General features: G+C 35.0%; 1 protein-coding gene and 1 pseudogene across 1 annotated transcript; both read right to left on the reverse strand.

The window, feature by feature from the left end:
• Positions 1 to 825: 825 nt before the first annotated feature.
• LOC103965744 (glutathione S-transferase F9) lies at positions 826 to 10,791 on the reverse strand. Its single transcript, XM_048576871.1, has 3 exons — positions 10,567 to 10,791; positions 2,104 to 2,152; positions 826 to 1,668 (listed from the first exon to the last, which is right to left on the reverse strand). The coding sequence occupies exons 1-3, from the start codon at positions 10,708 to 10,710 to the stop codon at positions 1,217 to 1,219; spliced, it is 645 nt and encodes a 214-aa protein (XP_048432828.1). The 5' UTR covers positions 10,711 to 10,791; the 3' UTR covers positions 826 to 1,216.
• Positions 10,792 to 12,784: 1,993 nt separating this feature from the next.
• On the reverse strand, positions 12,785 to 16,547 carry LOC103965736 (annotated as a pseudogene).
• Between the last annotated feature and the right edge of the window lie 2,472 nt (positions 16,548 to 19,019).

The following is a 19,019-nucleotide window of genomic DNA, read 5'->3' on the forward strand; positions in this document are numbered from 1 at the left end:
TGCTCGAGTGGGAGGGGAAGAACATTGTCTTCTTCTTCTTTTTTCCTTTTTTATTTATACTAAAATAAAAAAGATATTTAATATTTAATTATTTTTATTCCAAATGTCAATATTTAATTAGACTTATGAGATCCAATTATGTGCCACATTAGTACATAACAGAATTTTGACAGATTTGTGACGAAAGGACTACATTGATTTGCGAAATGTATTTTCAGAAATCACATTGATTGATTTTTAATTTCAGAGACCATCTTAATAGGGTAGGTCAATTTCAGATATCATTTGTGATAAAACCCAACTTTTTTTGTGAGTTTAATAAGTTAGACGTTTCAAAATACTCTTTATATATAAAGAGTCGAACATTGTTCTTTAACGTATATGTAAAGCTCACGGTCCAAATATAATAGAAGTACATGTTTTTAATTTGATTTTCATCAGCTCAGTATCATACAATCTTTAGTATATGAATGAATATAAACAATTTTGTTTAGCTTATTTCGTAACGTTCTGATATCAAACATTCACAAAACTAATGCGGTTTTCAAAAGCAATTAAAATTAACAACAAATTCAGCCTGAAGAAGCCCATAAACCTAACAGGTACAAGCATGACCCTTTCTAGCAAAACTAAGCTCTTAAGTTTGAAGATTTTTTTTTTTAAATCAGGTTGTCACACCGTCACATAATGTCATAACTATACATATTTACACATGGTTTTTTTTACTTGATCTTTTCAATGCAATTGCCACACTACCACAGTATATTAGAGTCAGGCATATTGCAACACTATTTATTTACTATTCCTAATTTGGAGAGGTATCAACCCTGTAGTTCACAAGTGCGGGCATCAGAGATGAGGACTACAGAAACAGAAAAATAGAAGGAAGATGAAGCAGAAAAACGATCAAAGATCAGCCAATCAGCAAATGGAAGGTCGAATGTGAGTCTTACAGAGAAATAAAAAACATCTCACAAGCCACGACATAAAGCAAATGATCAAGGAGATAGCACATTATTCCAACAAGCTGTTCTGATTTTGTTTTTTGCCCAACTCCAGGGTACAATAGTTTTATAAACTACAAGAGAATATAACATTACGCAAGAATTTAACGTTCTTCTCACAATAATTTTTCATACACAACACGTTATCATTGCAAGAAAAATAATTGTACACACCCATAGTACACAAATTTTCTTCCAAGGGTACATCGACCTTAAAATGGGTCGCCAAACTGTAGGACCCTCTTCCAAGATGGTCTGTTGCTAATGTCATCCCACCATGCAGAGACATGCTTTCTGTCCCTGATCATATACTCCTTCCCCATATTAGCCACCAAGAAGTGAGTGAATGGAAGGTGGCTAAGATCAGCAAGGCTGAAGAAATCACCGGCCAAGTACTTGCTCTTCGACAGCTGCTCCTCGTAAATGTCCAGCACTTTTCCCAGCTTTTCTTCACTCTCTTGTAAGATCTTGGGGTCTGAAGGAAAACCCAAAACTGGGGTAAAGAGAATGTGAACGACCAAGTTGTAGATTGGTGGTTGGAAGTTGTGTGCTTCAACTTCCAGCCATTGTTCCACAAGCCCTCTTTCCTCAATTGTCTTTCCCAGCAAATCAGTCCCTTGTGACTTATATTTTTCTGCATAGTACCTCATGATTGCGCGTGATTCTGCAGATCAAAGACGATTTTATCAAACAATTGGTGAGATTTCAGAAAGATGGACCAGTGGAGTTTTATCTCAAAAGACTTCGCTATTAGTAGTGGAATCACTAGTTATGTGTTGTATTTTATTTGGTACGTGCAACTTTACGTTCTTAAACAACTTGTTAGATCATTTGTATAGGTGATGTTAAGAAACCAGTGAGCAAGTGTATAATTGTAAGGTCAACCTGATGCTAAGGAAATTCTCAAAAGATGATAAATTTTGGACCCAAAAGTAAAGATATATCATGTGCTAGCAAAAATGGTGAATTGTTACTCAGTTACGAATATTCACCATTGCAACTGAAATTCCAAGTTCGATTTTCCTAGCCCTCTATCACTTGTATCAGAATAAATAATAAAAACTAAAAGATCAAGTGCCAGAAGGAAAGCAGAGCATACCATATAGAGTATAATCCCCATCTTCAATGAGAGGAACTGTTCCAAATGGCTGCATTTAAAGACAAACCAATACAAAATCAATGTACACGTACATAATTGGGTAAATTACATTTTACACCCTCAAGTTTTGGTGCAATTGCAACTTCATACAACATCTTTAAAACATTTCAATTTCATACATTTACTGATTTACTATTATTTCATTTCAATATCATACAGCCGTTAAATAATCTGTTAAGTTAGCCGTTAAGCAACGACGTGGCAACAGTGGGTTCCATATTTATACTGACATGGCTACTAAATTTGGGCCACATGGCCGACCAACTAATAAAAAATATTTAATTAATAAAAAATTAAGGGCTCTGTTTAGTATCCTATTTGAAAATTTTTATCATTTCTTAAAATATTTCTTAAGAACATTTCTTGAAAATAATTTTCTTTAAGACTAAAAAACTTGATTGGTTTGCAATTTAAAATTTTTAAATCTTACAATTTAAATTAGACAAAGAGATCTAAAAAGATGGGGACACATGAGAGGGAGAAAAATAAAAGAGGAGGAAAGAAATTAATGCTCCGTTTGGATACAGTAAAATAAAAATAATTTCACTTAAACTAGGGAATTAGGATGGGAAAGCAGTTTTCCCACGTTTGGGAACCTTGCTGCGAGAGAAACGGCAATTTCTACTGGAAAAAAAAAGGGGGGAAATTGGGGATGAAGATTACCGAGTTTAATTTCCATCTAAATAGGTGGAATTTCATAATTCCAACAACAGAGAGAATCCCAAATCCATCGGATGGAAATCTTGCAAGTGCCAAATTTCATGATTAGGGTGCCAAACTGGGATGTTTAGCGCCAAAGTTCATAGTAAAAAGGGCTTCACTCTGTTATAACTCACCAATCTTCGAAGGGATTCTCGCTCGTGCTTCATCTCTTCCTTCATTCTAGGTTAGCCTCTTCCCTCTTCTCTCTTCTTTCTTGAATTATTTTAAGCTTTTTGGGTATACTCTTTATAGCAATTGTGAATTTTGGTGATAGTCATATGCTTGGTGTGCTTATTAATTTTTTTATCCGATTGAATTGTGTATTGGGTCTGTAACCTTATATAGGAAACAACTCAAATCAAGAATCAGAGTATTATCGTCTTGTTAATTAGTGAACTCTAATTCAATCTGATTAGCAGACCCCATGTGATCAGTGATATAATTTTAATCAACTGTCACTTAATTAGCCAATAGGAGTTGCTGCAGAACTCAAAATAGCTGGTTTGATAATCTTTAGATAGAAATAGCGTTTGATAGCACCTCAATCCAAAAAAGCATATGACTTTCTAGCGCATATCCAATCAAAACGTATCTAGCTTCTCCTACTCGCTACCGAATATCTTTAATTATGATGTATGACAAGCAGAAGCAACAATATGAAAATGATGATTTTGTTAAGCCACCGAAGCAGTAATTGAAAGATTGAAAATGATGATTTTGATGGCCTTTGGTGTTAATTTAGAAAGTTCCTTGATTTGAATGTGACTTGTATGGCTACTCTTTTGGTTAAAACAGAAAGTTGCATATCACATAACTGTTGTTGCATGTCACAATATATCTTTGTTGATATATTCAAACAGGTATGGAAAATACTGATGTTGTAGACATGCTAACGAGGTTAAAGCGAAAGCATGCTATAAATGAAGAGGAAAATAGGAAAAAGAGGAAAATTATTGTTGGTACGATTATATATGTTATTGTCATTGTCATGCATTGGTATAGTAAGAGTGTTCTTCTCAAAGAACCTTCAAATGATTGGGATCAAGAAAGACAATCTTTCCTCGGCCAATTGTTTAATGGAAAAGATTCAACTTGCATTGAACAATTACGAGTTAGCAAGAGTGCATTTAAACGTATGTGAAATTTTACAAGGGATTGGTGGATTAGTTCGCACTAGACATGTGTCCATTGAAGAATCTATTGCAATTTTTTTGCATATACTTGCCCACAACTTGAAGTTTAGAGTCGTCAGTTTACACTATTATCGTTCCAAGGAAACAATTAGTTGGCAATTTCACAATGTGTTGCGTGCAATGATGAAAATAAGTCAAGAATAAGTGAAATATCAACGAATTATTGGTAATTCTGAAAGAGAGAAGTGGCGGTGGTTTGAGGTAATTCTAAAAAAAATTATGTATTTGTTTGGTATCTTCACTAGCTTTTTAGACTTTAATCTTTTTTTCATTGTATGACATTTTTATTTAGAATTGTCTTGGAGCACTTGATGGAACTCTCATTCTAGTAACAATAACGGTTGAGGAAAGACCAAGATATCGAGATAGAAGGGTGATATATCCACTAATATGTTAGGAGTTTGTGGTCCAGATTTAAGATTTTTTTATGTGTTACCTGGATGGGAAGGCTCTGCATTTGATGCTCGTGTTTTGCTTGATGCTTTACATAGGAGTAACCGGTTTCATGTTCCAAATGGTAATGTGTGATACCAATTAGTTCTATGTTAGAAAAACAAAACTTTAAAATGTATCTAAATTTGTTCTCTAAATTTTTATTGTAGATAAGTATTTTCTTGTGGACGCTGGCGATACTAATGGACCGGGGTTTTTAGCACCTTACCATGGAACTAGATATCACTTGAAAGAGTGGGTTGGAAACCGTTGACCTGAAAACTACAAAGAATTATATAATTTGCGTCATTCAAAGGCAAGGAATGTTATTGAGAGGGCATTTGGATTGTTAAAAAAACAATGGCGCATATTACGCACACCATCCTTTTTTGATATTAAAACACACAAGTTAGGATTATAAATGCATGTTGTATCTTGCATAATTTTATTAGAACTGAGCAAGCAGCTGATCCAATTTTAGAAGCTTAAGATTTATAATTTTTAGCATCTGTGGACTCAAAGTTGTTAAATCGTTCAACAAGGGAGGAAAATGAAAATAACTCTGATGGGATTACATCTATTCAAGCTACTACCGAATGGACAACATTTCGTGATACATTGGCATTGCATATGTTCCATGATTACCAAGCTCAGAGAGTTGCCAATATTTCTTAATCGAAAATTAGTTGTTTTTCTTAGCATGTCATCTTTAACGTCTCAGTTAATAATTTTGTCAATGACATTATTGCTACGAAATGCATTAGTTTTTAAATTTTATGGAATGCCCTGATTTTCAGATTTTAGTTTGATTATATTGTCTTAGTGAATGCTAATACTCTGATTCTTGATATGCATGCTATGAAATGCATTAGTTTTTATATTTTATGGAATGCCCTGGTTTTCAGATTTTATTTTGATTGTGTTATCTTAGTGAATAATGATACTCTGTTCCTTGATATGCATGTGTTTACGAATGACTTAAAATTTCAATTAATATTTGTTTAATGTTAGGAGCAATGAAAGGATTCGATAGAAAACCAGTATGCAAACAAAAACCAAGGAGAAAGAAAGAGAACCAAGAAATTGAAAATGAAGGAGATGAAAATAATTATTTTAGATGGAATGTAGATATGGAACGTGCTTTGGCTGACATACTTCGTGAAGAACGAAGATTGGGTAACAAAGAAGATGGTGGTTGGAAGACAGCTGCTTATAATTCTGCTACATCTATGATATCTACTCAATTTGATATTCATGTAACCGCCGATAACATTCGAAATGTGTGAAGTCTTGGAAAAAGTTCTATGCAATAGTGAGTGATATACTAAGTCAAAGTGGATTTAGTTGGGGTGCAACCAAAAAGATGATAAGTGTAGATGAAGATCATGTCTGGCAAGAGTACGTGAAGGTATGACAAATTCATTATTTTTCTTTTGTGTGTGTGATATTTTTTTAACTCTTCTTATACTTACGGTTTGCTTCTTGATTTTTATGTTTCGATTGGTAGTCACATAGTGGTGCTAAAAGTTTTCGTTGGAAGTTCATTCCAAATTGGGATGATATAGTGGATTTGTGTGGCAAAGATAGAGCCACGGGTGAGGGTGCTGAAACAGGTGTGAAAGCTGTTGAGATTATGACTTCTCCGCATAATGAAACTAATCATATTGATTTGGATGGTGATATGCAAGGTTTAGAAGATATTGAAATTATTAATGATATTTCACCTACTTCAGCCAATGTTCAGAAGACTCAAAGCAAGAGAAAGCCAATAAATTTTGTTGAAGTGCCTCATACAAAGAAAAAACCAACCACCCCTAAAGATATGATTGCAGATTCACTTGCCAAGATGGCTTCATCCTTTCAAGAATATATTTGTGCAGACACAAAGAAGCTTGATCCAACAGAGGTATATGATGAAGTAAATGCAATACCAGATCTCAGTGAAGAAGAACAAATCAAAGCATGTGCTTGGTTGATCGAAAATGACAAGCAATTTCTCATGTTGAAGACACTCCCAGTTAAGAAGAAAAAGAATATGGTATTATTGTTTACTTCACGAGGCGCATAGGATTGTTTTCATTATATTTCCCATTTTAGTGTTTTTCAGTAAGATTTTAGTTAGAATAAAAGCCTTGCATGTCATGAAAGTTCATTGACATTTGCAAGTGTGCTTTACTGGGATTTTTCTACTTCAATCAACTTTATCACATTATTGTAGCTATTAATTGTTGGAAAATTACAGCTATTAATTGTTGGAAAATTGAAGCTATTAATTGTTGGAAAATTTACTCTGATTTTAACTAATGTCTTGTTGATGTATCATTTTGATGCAAACTGATGAAATGCCTGAGAGGGATGTTGTTTCTTGGATTGAGTTGATACTTGCTTATACCAAGGTTGTGTTGGAAATGTGCCCTAAAACCAATCATATGATGATACTTTACGGACATTTCAAACTAATGTAGTTTAAATGTAAAGGGCAAAGATTATTGTTTGAGCCGTCTCATATAAATGTTATATGCTTAAACGATAAGTCCAAGGAATATGTGATTGGAAGAATGCGATCTAAAGAAGTTAGATTCATGAGACCATTCTTTCGTTGACACATCCTAAACGTTCCTGATCATAGGATTGTCAATTGGGCATTAACAGTCCGTTAAGATCAGTACGTGCTATGTCTTCTCTCAGGGAGAGTGACTAGTCTCGAGTCATTGGTGTGTGTGACATCAAGACAAGTACGTAGGTGCTCAATAGAGAATGAGTTCACTGAACACGATCAACGAAGAGTTCTCATATTCATGTCACATGAGAACTCATGGTTGGGATAATGCAAATTAGTCTTTTGACCTGAGGCATCACAGTTGTCTTATGGTTAGGTCCTTAATCTTTGATTATGTCAAAGTCACTTTATCAGGGTGTCCACGGCATCGTCGGGGTTAAGCCACTTAGCCATGGAGGCAAGTGAATGCGCAACAAGGGATCTCTAACCTTCAAACTGTTTGAGGGAGAATACTCTATGATATGATTTAGAATCTCTGGCCAGAGTATGAATGAGATGTTGGAATGCGTTCCAGATCACATTCAAGGTAATCATATAAGTACAAAGATTCACATTGGATAGTAGACATGAATAAACTATCAAACCAAACAATATGGTCAAGAGTATTGTATTAGAGAAAGACCGTATTGCATTTGTAATCCTAAAACTGAATAGGTTCTCCACCTCTTCTGATTAGCTTGGGTAACCATGACATGCTGCTAGGCGTCAACCATGGTTTGTGGAAGCCCTAAAAGTGTATTATCACTAACGGGAGAATTGAAAGTAAGTTTCAATTCACAATCGATTTGAAAGAGTTTGAATCGCCCACTGCCTCGCTAAAAGGAACCTAATGGATCGTACACCGTGTAAGGTAGAGTTTGAAGATTCAACGGAGATGAGTAAGAATAATTAAATGGTTTAATTATTTATGGCAAGGATTAATTAATATGATTATTATAATCAAACGAATAAGTTTGTTGAAGACCTCGGGATAGTTTTGGACCTTAAGGCCCAATGGGCTTCGAACGTCAAGTCCATTGACTTAAGTTGTATGACAACTTAATGAATAATGATTCACAAAGGCCCAAATAGCCCAATAAATCCCTAAGGCCGGCCATGTTAGAGAAAGAGTGGGTTTTGACTTATTTACAAGTTTGCCACTCAAATGAATTAAGGTATAAGTGTGACTTAATAGCCAAAATTTGTTAAGTGTTGTTTTTGGGGAAATTGGAGAAACACAAACTCTCCTTTCTCTCTAGAAATGGCCGGCCACCTTGAGGATAACATCTAGCAATCTTACTTCCTCAAGGTCACTCATTTCTTCTTCAATATACCTTGGTGTGGAGACTTAGAGGTTCTCAATTTTGGGAACTTGGAGAAACATTTTCATCCATCCAAATCCATGGATCTAAGATGCAAGGAATGAAGGCCCTCTCTTTGGGTGATTAGCCTTTGCTTATGCAAAGAGGAATCTACAAAGGTATTGATTTCTCAACTCACTTTGTTTTGAGTTGAGTCTTGGTTCACCTATCTACTAGGCTTTGAATTTCATGGGTAAATGTTTTGTTTTAAGTGCATACAAGCATGATTCCGCCTTTAATTGTTAATTGCATGCTATTGATGTTGCTTAAATGAACATGTTTTTCACAAATTTTCCTTCAGGTTGGGGATATATGGAATCAGCTCGGGAGTTGTTTGAGGGGTTGCTTGCAAAAGATATGGTGGCGTGAACTGCAATGGTTAATGGGTATGCTCAGAATGCCCATCCAAGATACACGTTGGATTGCTTTTAGAGAATGCAATGTGCTGGTGGAGGGACTGCTGAGATTACGTTGGTTGGTCTCATTTCAGCTTCTACACAATTAGGTGCACCTAAGTATGCTACTTGGGTTCGAGACATTGCTAAGAAATTCGGTTTTGGGCCTACTGAAAATGTTCTTGTGGGTTCTGCATTGATAGATATGTACTCCAAGTGTGGAAGCTTGGATAATGTGCGCATTCAAGGTTTTTCAGGGAGTGAGGGAAAGCAACGTATTTTCTTATAGCTCAATGATTTTTGTTTGATGACTTTACCTTAATGATTTATAACCAGTTTAACGTTTTTATTCAAATTTGTATTCCTCTATTTAATACAAATTCTAGAGAATATCCAAACAATGAAATTTGGAATTTCCGTCATTTTGTAATTTCTATGTATCCAACATCTAAACGATGAAATTTCAATTAATGGGAATTTAATTACTGTCAATTGTAATTCCCGTCATTTAAAATTCTGTGATAATTTAGAAATTCTCCATCGAAACACAATGTAAGAGATGATTGAAAAAAAAAGAGAAAGACGAAGAGAGAAGTTCAGACGAGATAGAGAGGAAGAGGAGTGAAAGAAAAAAACTAAGAAAACGAAGTGAGCGGATTAGGGGAGAGATGAAGAGGTTAAAAAAAAAGATGAGAGAGAAAGAAGAAAAGAGAGATAGATTTAGTGTGAGAGGGGATGAAGTAGAAAAAAGAAATGAATGAGTTTAATTAAAAAAAATCTTTTAAAACTCACTTTTTATGTTTTTAGATAATAGAATATATTTTTTAGTTAGTCTTAGTTCAGTTTTTTAAAATAATTCTACCAAATAAGTGTTTAAGGTCTAAAACTTGAAAATTGTTTTTGAGTTTAAAAATTTTGATTCAAGTAGAATACCAAACAGATTTTAAGTTTTTTTTTAATTATTAAAAACTTAAAAATAGAAAAAGAAAAAAAAATGAAACCCTAATTCTGCTTCACGCCACTTCCACCCAACCTGCTGCAATTGCAGAGCCCCATCCCAACCTCAGCGTCTTCCTCGGTGGGAAATTTTTTATTATTTTAGTTTTTGGTTTATAGGCTTAGCTGGGCTTTTCAGGATCTGAAGTGGAATGGGTGATTTAAGCTCTGCATATTGTCTGAGAAGAAAATTGGGTGTGTTTGGTCAGAGGGAAAATGGGTAAGAAATTGTTGGGATTCTATGTTTCTGTATTGAGTGTGGGAAATCTTGGTACTTTTTCTTTTTTTGGCTTCTGGAACGGCGATCGACGGATCTGGGGCGGGATGTGGGTACGCGGGGTTCGAAGAAAAAAAATTAAAGATGCCATCGACTTACATACGGGTTCGCCGACCATGGAAATGGTGGCTCGAAGCTCTGTGATAAAAGACTCGGACTAGCGTTAATCGAGCAAAGCTCAGCAGTGGAGAGTCCCAACCCCAATCCAATCCAACACCCAGTCACCCGCTGAGTCCCAACATTAATCCCACAAATTGGCTCGGCGGAGTCGACTGAAAGCCGTCGGCGAACAACAGCCGTCATCACCACACCCACTGTCGACGTAGCGATGCTCTTCTTTTTTTCCCCCTAGTTTTTAATATTTTATTATTTTTATTTTCCACATCATTAAAATATGTAATATATTCAAAATAATTACGTATTTACAAAATAACGTCCCAATTCATCCTACGTGTAAAACAATCGCTAATCAGAAACAATTGCATTAAGAGGTAACTAATTAGCTAACCTGTAACTTGAGGAAATCGGGGTGTTTGTTCTCTCCCTTGAGAAGATCAATGGGGACTGTCTCAAAGTCAACCTCTTTCTCAACAAGGCATACCAAAACACGCTTTGGGGCGGCGTACAGAGGCCCATACACCTTCACCACCATGTTATGACTTTTTAGTGTTAAAACCGAAGGATTTAGATAACAGTCTGCAGACTCCAGCTTCTGGTTCTGTACTTCTTATTATATAGCACTCCAACAATTGGATTGAAGAATTTAAAATTGGAGTGGAGGGTAGGTGGGGCTGCTCACATGCATACATCCATCCAGTTGCAGCTTTCCTAGCAGCATCTTCAAATGATATGCTAAATTTTAAAAAGTAAATTACATTTTCAGAGATTAAAGTAGGATGCATTTCGAAGATCATTTTTCTAGTCGAAATTTTTTTAATTTAACGGGTATGTGGCACAAGTTGACAGTCACGTCAGTATAAATGAGGAACACATTGTTATCACGTCATTATTTAAAGGTTAACTATCTCACATCGGTGAGGGAAAGAGAAATAATGAGTTTAAATATAATTACCTTACTCTAATTAATACCTAGTCCCCACACCTGACGGATTAGACATGTGATAATTATCAAGTTGAGGACAATATTTGTGTTGTTAAAGTGGGGTGCCTTGGCCTGTCAATCCAAAATTCCAACAAATTTGTTAATGTCAACTTGAGGAAGTAAATGTAATTTTCACAATTTTAAACATAAAATTTAAATTTGACAAGTAGGTTGATATCTTTTAGTTTTTCTCTCCACCTGTCATGTCAACTAAGTTATTATTTTATTGCATTAAAATATTATAATAAATGTTTTGAAATAAAAGACAATAATAAAATTAATAAAATACAGTCAATAATCAATTAAAAAAGATTTGTAGCTGCTGTTAATTTGTGTAGCAAGAGTGATAGTTGTCAATTCATATTATGCCACATCAGATTTGGTTTTTCGGTTGGAAAATTGTTGCTATCTTTTGACTATTAATGTTAATTTGGATATTTTGACATTTATTTTAGAGATGCTCTAAGATAGCAAAGGAAAGACAATTATGTACATGTAAATGAACTCTTATTGCTATTCCAAAAATTACATTATACACTTTTCATAACTAAATCTAAAAAATTTATAAATAAAAAAAAAATTAAAGTCCCAATAACAACTTCTTATAAATATGTTATATAAAATGAAGGCCAGGACATAACAAATAATGGCATATAAAATGGAGGCCATGACGTAAGACGAGTAAAAGGTGCCAAATGTGATGAGAAAGCATGTGAAATGCATTGAAGTTGGGGATTTCTATCTGCCTTGTTTTGTACTCATAATATTAAATATGATGTGTTGGAAAATATTATTATTTTAGGTATTATATTGTTTGGATTTTTTTATAAGTTTAGTTTAGGTCTAGTTATTAGGATTAGATGTGTTCGTTATAAATATAATGATACCTAATTTCGTAGAATAAGTTAATCACAATGTAGCATTTTGAGGTTTTGTAGTCGTTCTGGCATTTTTATTTTTTTAATAATATTCTTATTATTTTGTAGTCTTATTTGCGCGCTCTGATATTCAACTTGATGAACAATATTCATATCATGAACAACCGTCCCCTTTATAACCACTCCAATGAAACACTTACATGACAATATTCATATTCTACACACGTATTTATGTACTTGATTCTTTTAATTCATATTATACACGTGTATTTATATACTTTATTCTTTTAAAGTGACTGTAACACTACCATGTGATGTTACAATTTCACATACTATAATGCATGTATTTATTTACTTAATCTTCTCAATACGACTTCACATTGTCAAGTGATGTTATAGACACACATATTGCAATACTGTATTTATTTACTATTGGTAAACCCTAATTTATGGAGGTATTATGTAGTTTACAAGTTCGAGCATCAGAGATGAGCTTGACCTTGCAGTGCTGATCATCAAGTGAAAATAGAAGGAACATGACACAGAAAATTTACCACAGATCGGCAGATAGCCATGACATAAAGCAAATGATAAAGGAAAGAGCACATTATTCCAACAAGTTCTGATTATTTATTTTGCCCAACCTCTAGGGTACAAAAGTTTATATAAAGTACCAAGAGAGTAAAACCTTCTTCTCACAATAACTTTTCATACACAACACGTTATCACTACGAGAAAAACCAGTATATACACCCGTTCTACACACATTTTCTTCCAAAGGTACATCGACCTTAAAATGGGGCACCAAACTGGAGGACCCTTTTCCAAGATGGTCTGTTGCTAATGTCATCCCACCATGCAGAGACATGCTTTCTGTCCCTGATCATATACTCCTTTCCCATATTAGCCACCAAGTATTGAGTGAGCGAAAGGTGGCTAAAATCAGCAAGGCTAAAGAAATCACCGGCCAAGTACTTGCTCTTCGACAGCCGCTCCTCGTAAATGTCCAGCACTTTTCCCAGCTTTTCTTCACTCTCTTGTATGATCTTATGGTCTGAAGGAAAACCCAAAACTGAGGCAAAACGAATGTGAAGGGCCATATTGTAGCTAGGTGGGTGGAAGTTGTGTGCTTCAACTTCCAGCCACTGTTCCGCAAGCCCTCTTTCCTCAATTGTCTTCCCCAGCAAATTAGTCCCTTGTGACTTGTACTTTTCTGCGTAGTACCTCATGATTGCGCGTGATTCTGCAGATCAAAGACGATTTATCAAACAACTGGCAAGATTTCAGAAAGATGGACCAGTGGAGTTTTATCTCAAAAAAAAAAAAAAAAAAAAATTGGTTCTATTAGTAGTGTGTAGAACCGAGGGCCCACTCCAACAACATCGATATTGTCCCCACTTTACTATCTGCCCAATCTGTCAGGTGTAGGATTTTATCACAAAGGATCTTGTTGTTAGTTAGAGGGACAGTTAGGATATTTAAACTATTATTTTCTCATTGATATGGTCGTATTGTTGTATTTTATTTGCTTCGGTTTCCGATGTGCAGCTTTACATTCTTAGCAAGCAACTTGTTAAATCATTGTATTGGTGATCAGTTCAGGCATTTCATCGAACACCTTCTGTGCAAGTTCAAAGGGGCGAATTCTAGCACCTCCATGCGGCTATGTGGCTTCGCCACAGTTGGTGATGTTAAGAAACCAGTGAGCAAGTGTATTGCAGTGTGAATCTGATGCTAACTTAAGTAAACCCACAAAAGGCAATTCTCAAAAGATAAAAAAAATTTGGCCTCAAAATGGTTGTCGCTTAATTGGTTAAGAATATTCACCGTTGCAACTGAAATTGCGAGTTCCATTTTATCCCACTATCACTTGTATCAGATTAAATAATTAAAATAAAAAATCAAGTGCCAACAAGTAGAATTATCAGAGAGATGGGCCAAATGCTCACTTCCAACAACACCGATGTTGTCCCCAACTTGGTAATTGCCACCTACACAATCTGTCAGGTGTGGGGTTTTATCACAAAAAGCATGGGTATAAGTTGGAGATTAGGATATTTAAACTATTATTTTCTCATTGATACGGTCAATGTGGGACATTTCAACACACCCCCTCACGTGAGACCCAATTAATGGGTCATACGTGAGAGATCTACACATCGACAACCACGTGAAGTCAAGGGGACTCACCTTACACGTGGCAATACAATACGGGCCCGCTCCCTAGGTCACACGTGGGAGATCCACATATCGACAACCACGTGGAGTCAAGGGGACTCACCCTACACGTGGCAGTACAGTACGGGCCCGCTACCTCGCTCTGATACCAGTATAATTATTAGAGAGACAGGCTGAAGGCCCACTTCCAACAACATCGATATTGTCCCTAACTTGGTAATTACCACCTACACAATCCATCATGTGTGGGGTTTTATTACAAAAAGAGCAGTACAGTACGAGCCCATTCCCTAGATCACACGTAGGAGATCCACACATTGACAACAACACCGATATTGTCCCTAACTTGGTAATTACCACCTGCACAATTCATCAAGTGTGGGGTTTTATCACAGAAAGGGCAGTACAGTACGTGCCCACTCCCTAGGTCACACATGAAAGATCCACACATCGACAACCACGTGGAGTCAAGGGACTCACCCTACACACGGCAGTATAGTACGGGCCCGCTCCCTCACTCCGATACCAGTAAAATTATCAGAGAGACGGGTTGAAGGCCCACTTCCAACAACACCGATACTATCCCTAACTTGGTAACTACCACCTGCACAATCCATCAATTGTGTGGTTTTATCACAAAAAGCCTCGGTATTAGTTGGAGGAGGTTAGAATATTTAAACTATTCTTTTCTCATTGATTTAGTCGATGTGGGACATTGCAACAAAAAATATAGCATACCATCAGTGGCGAAACCAGGAATTTTTTAGGGAAGGGGCGGAATTTAAAAGCTTAAATAGATTCTGAAAAAAATTTAGACAATCAAATTCTTTTAGTAGTAGACAATATTAATGTTGTTCATAATTTATTGATACAAACAAGTTGCAATTATTACCGGCAAGGTTTCATGTCATGATATTGCATAATAAGCTCATTATCAATAAAAGTAAAATCATTTTTCAATATAAAAAACCAAACTATCACACAGTTGTTGTACATCTCTCTCAATGTAAACATTTCTTTCAATAAAAACAAAAACCTTTCTCACATAATACAAACACTAATACCTTTCCTCACAAACTTGTTGTATATCCGAAACAAGTTCTCAAGTCATTAATTCTCAAGAATTAAAAGAAAATTAGATAAAATAATTTTAAATACTAGAAATAATAACAAGAATTAAAATAGAACAATAACAAACATCAACCTTTTGTTTTTTTTTTTTTTAGTATATTGATATTTTTACACTAAGGAGAGGGGAAGTTCGGCTAAGCCACACGGTGAATAACCTAATGGAGGGAGAGTTCGGCCAAGCTACATAATGGACAACCTAATTTGGTATCAAATTCGTCATGTAGAAGATTTAAATCTAAAACCACTCACTTCTAAGTGAAAATAAATACTATCAGACCGTAATACCGAGTAACAACCTTTTGTTTTTCTTTAGTCTAAAAGTTTAAACAAATGAGACAAAGGAATATAATTTTAATGGTGCGCTGGTACTGCAGTTGGAAAAGAAACCACATCAATAGAATTAAAAATAAAAATGAAAATAAAGGAGCCAAACCACACCGTTTCATTAAAGGAATATTGAGTTTTATAACCAAAGCATATAATAATGTAAATGAAGCCGTTGGGTTCTAAACAAAATAAGATCATCGTCTTCCCTTGAAAACCCAGCAGTGCAGCTCATTCAAAAGATTGGAGGTTTGAATTATCACTCTCAGTGGCGACTTTTGACGACCGGAGGGGCGGCCACCCTTCCTCGCTCCTCTGTAGCTTCGCCAGTGCATACAATATAGAGTATAATCCCCATCTTGAATGAGAGGAACTGATCCAAATGGCTGCATTTAAAGACAAACCAATACAAAAATCAACACACACATAAACAATTTCTATAGTTTATGAGTAAAACAATCACTAATCAGAAACAATTGGATTAAGAAGTAATTAATTAGCCAACCTGCAACTTGAGGAAATCAGGGTGTTTGTGCTCTCCCTCGAGGAGATCAATGGGGACTGTCTTAAAGTCGACCTCTTTCTCAACAAGGCACACCAGCACACGCTTTGGGGAGCCGTACAGAGGCCCATACACCTTTACCACCATTGTTATGATTTTTTACAATGTAAAAACCAAAGGTTCTTTACTTCTTACTATATAGATAGAAAAACGGAAGGGATATTTCCATAAACAGGATTAGGGCTTCTTGAAAATTGCATACAATTGAAAAATGGAAGGGATATTTCCATTAACAGGATTAGGGCGTCTTGAAATTTGCATTCCCAAATTTCCAAAAGTCTGTGTGACCTAAGTTTTCTTTCAATTATATATACTTTGACTAGAAAATGATCGCTGAGCAAAGAAAATGAGTGCTTTTACTAGAATAAGAGGATCGTATTCATTGTACATATGTTTAATTTCTGAATAATGAGGTTTTTACAAAACAAAGAGAATGGTAAGACTTTGATTATATTAATACACAAATGGAGAATAACCAAACCATGGAAGCCTCTTTTCTTCAAGTATGTGATGGGAAATTCATTAAGTTTGGCCTAGGAGTGGGCGTGGGTTGGTTTGGGTCGATTTTGGGCCAAAATTGAAATCGAAACCAAACCAACCTAGTCGGTTGGGTCAAAATTGCAAACCTAAACCGATCAAGCTAGGTTTAAAGCCGATCAAGTCGATTAATCAACAATGGTGGGTTGGTTTGGGTCAGTTCTCGATTTGTGTGAAGGCTTAAATACATAACAAATTTCTCCACCAAAAGCTACAGAACATAGCACTAATATGAGTGATTGCTAAAAAAAAAAGTACAAATGAAGCAGCCCAAGGAGAGCACCAAGGCAGTAATTGCTGCCTTCTCAAAATGGTGCCCCCAGTTGTTCTCTAAAGGGACTCTTAAACTAATCGGGTTTTGTTTTCATGAGGTGGAAACACGGTAACTCGTAAATAACTAACCATTTATATAATTACACATATTAATTATGATTAAGAAAATTAAATTAAATATATGCAGGTTAATTCGGTTAACTGCATGTTAAGAATTTGGAGAATCAATTTCCAAACCGATTAAGGTTGGGGAGGTTTAGTTTAACTGTCGAAAATTGAAAAAAAAAAATAATAATAAAATAAAATAAAAAAGAAGCAAAGCAAACTAGGCCGCCGATGCGGTTCACTCCTTTTTTTTTTTTTTTTTTTTTTTAAATGCCCAGCCCTAGTTTGGCCAAACGAAGGGCAAGTTTACCGTAAAAGTAAGTAAACAAGTTTTTTATTATAGATTGGGAAAACTTTTGCGCATTGTTTTTGTGCAAATTTACCTTAAAAGTAAGAATTTTTTATTCCCGTTACCATAAACCAAGCATGGAAATTGGACAAATACTTTATGGTCTCGTTTCCTATTGTTTGAGTTTGCATATAGATATGTGATATCTTCTCTAAATAGACATAATGAAAATTATATACATACACAAACACACACACACACACACACACATATTTTTGTTTTGTTTTGTTTTTTTTTTTGAAGAAGAAGAATGAAAATTATATTTAAAGCATTATTTTAATTAAAGGAAAAAAATCCTAGTTCCAACTGTTATTATCGCGGCAGCATTAGACATCAAAGGAAGAACACATGTTCACACTATTGTTTTGAAGTGTCTCTTACTAACAATTATCAACGGATCAGCTAAAAAAAAATTATCTAACCATGCTTTTTCTTACCACCATTTTTTCCACCCTTTGAAACCCTAACATGGAAATTTAACACTCATATCCCCAGATTTTAAAAGGCGTTGGGCGCTAATTAGGCGACGGACAGAGGACTAGCAGCTAAGCGGGGGCCTAGTCGTTAATGTTAATTAAACTTATTATATAGCATAAAAGTAAATGTTTATTTATACATAAAATATATATATATATATGTCATTGTATTGAGATACAAAATTGCAAACTAGAATGATATATAAATTATAAAGTACTTGAACATATTCAAAGATGAGAAACAAGCATATAATAAATGTTCGTTTAAGTATCTAACAAGTCTCTCTTACAATTTATTAAAAAAATAAAATGCAAAATGGAAGTTATTTATTTTTGGTTTAAGTCAGAGTTGTGGTCTATGTGATTTAGGCGGGTCTAAACGTCATTTCTTATTTTTTTAAACACTTAATGATTAATCGTGACGTAACCAATTACCTAGTGTTGAGGTGGGGCCTAAACGGTCCTAAACGGTAAATCTTAGAACACTAGTCACAACACTTAAAGTCGAAATATATCTCATTCATCGGGAAACCAAATGGTCAATAGTTCCGAAAGGTAAATTTCATGAGAAAGCAACTCTTGTATTTTGGGCAACATAGACTTACTGCTTCGTTAATCTTCATCAAAATGTAAGCAATTAAACAAGACTTCTTATATCGACAAAAAATAAAAACAAGATTTCTAATATTGCTGCTGCTTGATCAGTTTTATCCTTCAATTAATAGACATTTAACGGAAAAAATATTTTAGATTAGATTTGCTAATGAATTACATCACGAGAGTTTAAATCCTAATTTTTTCTATCATGGTGGCTATCTTCCGATTATCTTATCACAACAAGAGCTATTTATCCGATTAAGCCTTTTATTTTTGTGTTTCAAACAAAGGGTAAGCACATGAGAGAAATATAAAAGAGTCGAGAGAAGACGGTAGAGAAACGCAGAAGACATATTTATAAAGAAAGACTCCCAAAATAAACTGACAACTAAAACTATTTCCAAGTTATTTTCACTTTCAATATTTTGGTTTCATTCTTATTGTTTTTA

The sequence above is a fragment of a genome, unplaced genomic scaffold, assembly GCF_019419815.1.
Source record: "Pyrus x bretschneideri cultivar Hongxiangsu unplaced genomic scaffold, Pyrus_bretschneideri_v1 Contig93, whole genome shotgun sequence".
Lineage (NCBI taxonomy): Eukaryota > Viridiplantae > Streptophyta > Magnoliopsida > Rosales > Rosaceae > Pyrus > Pyrus x bretschneideri.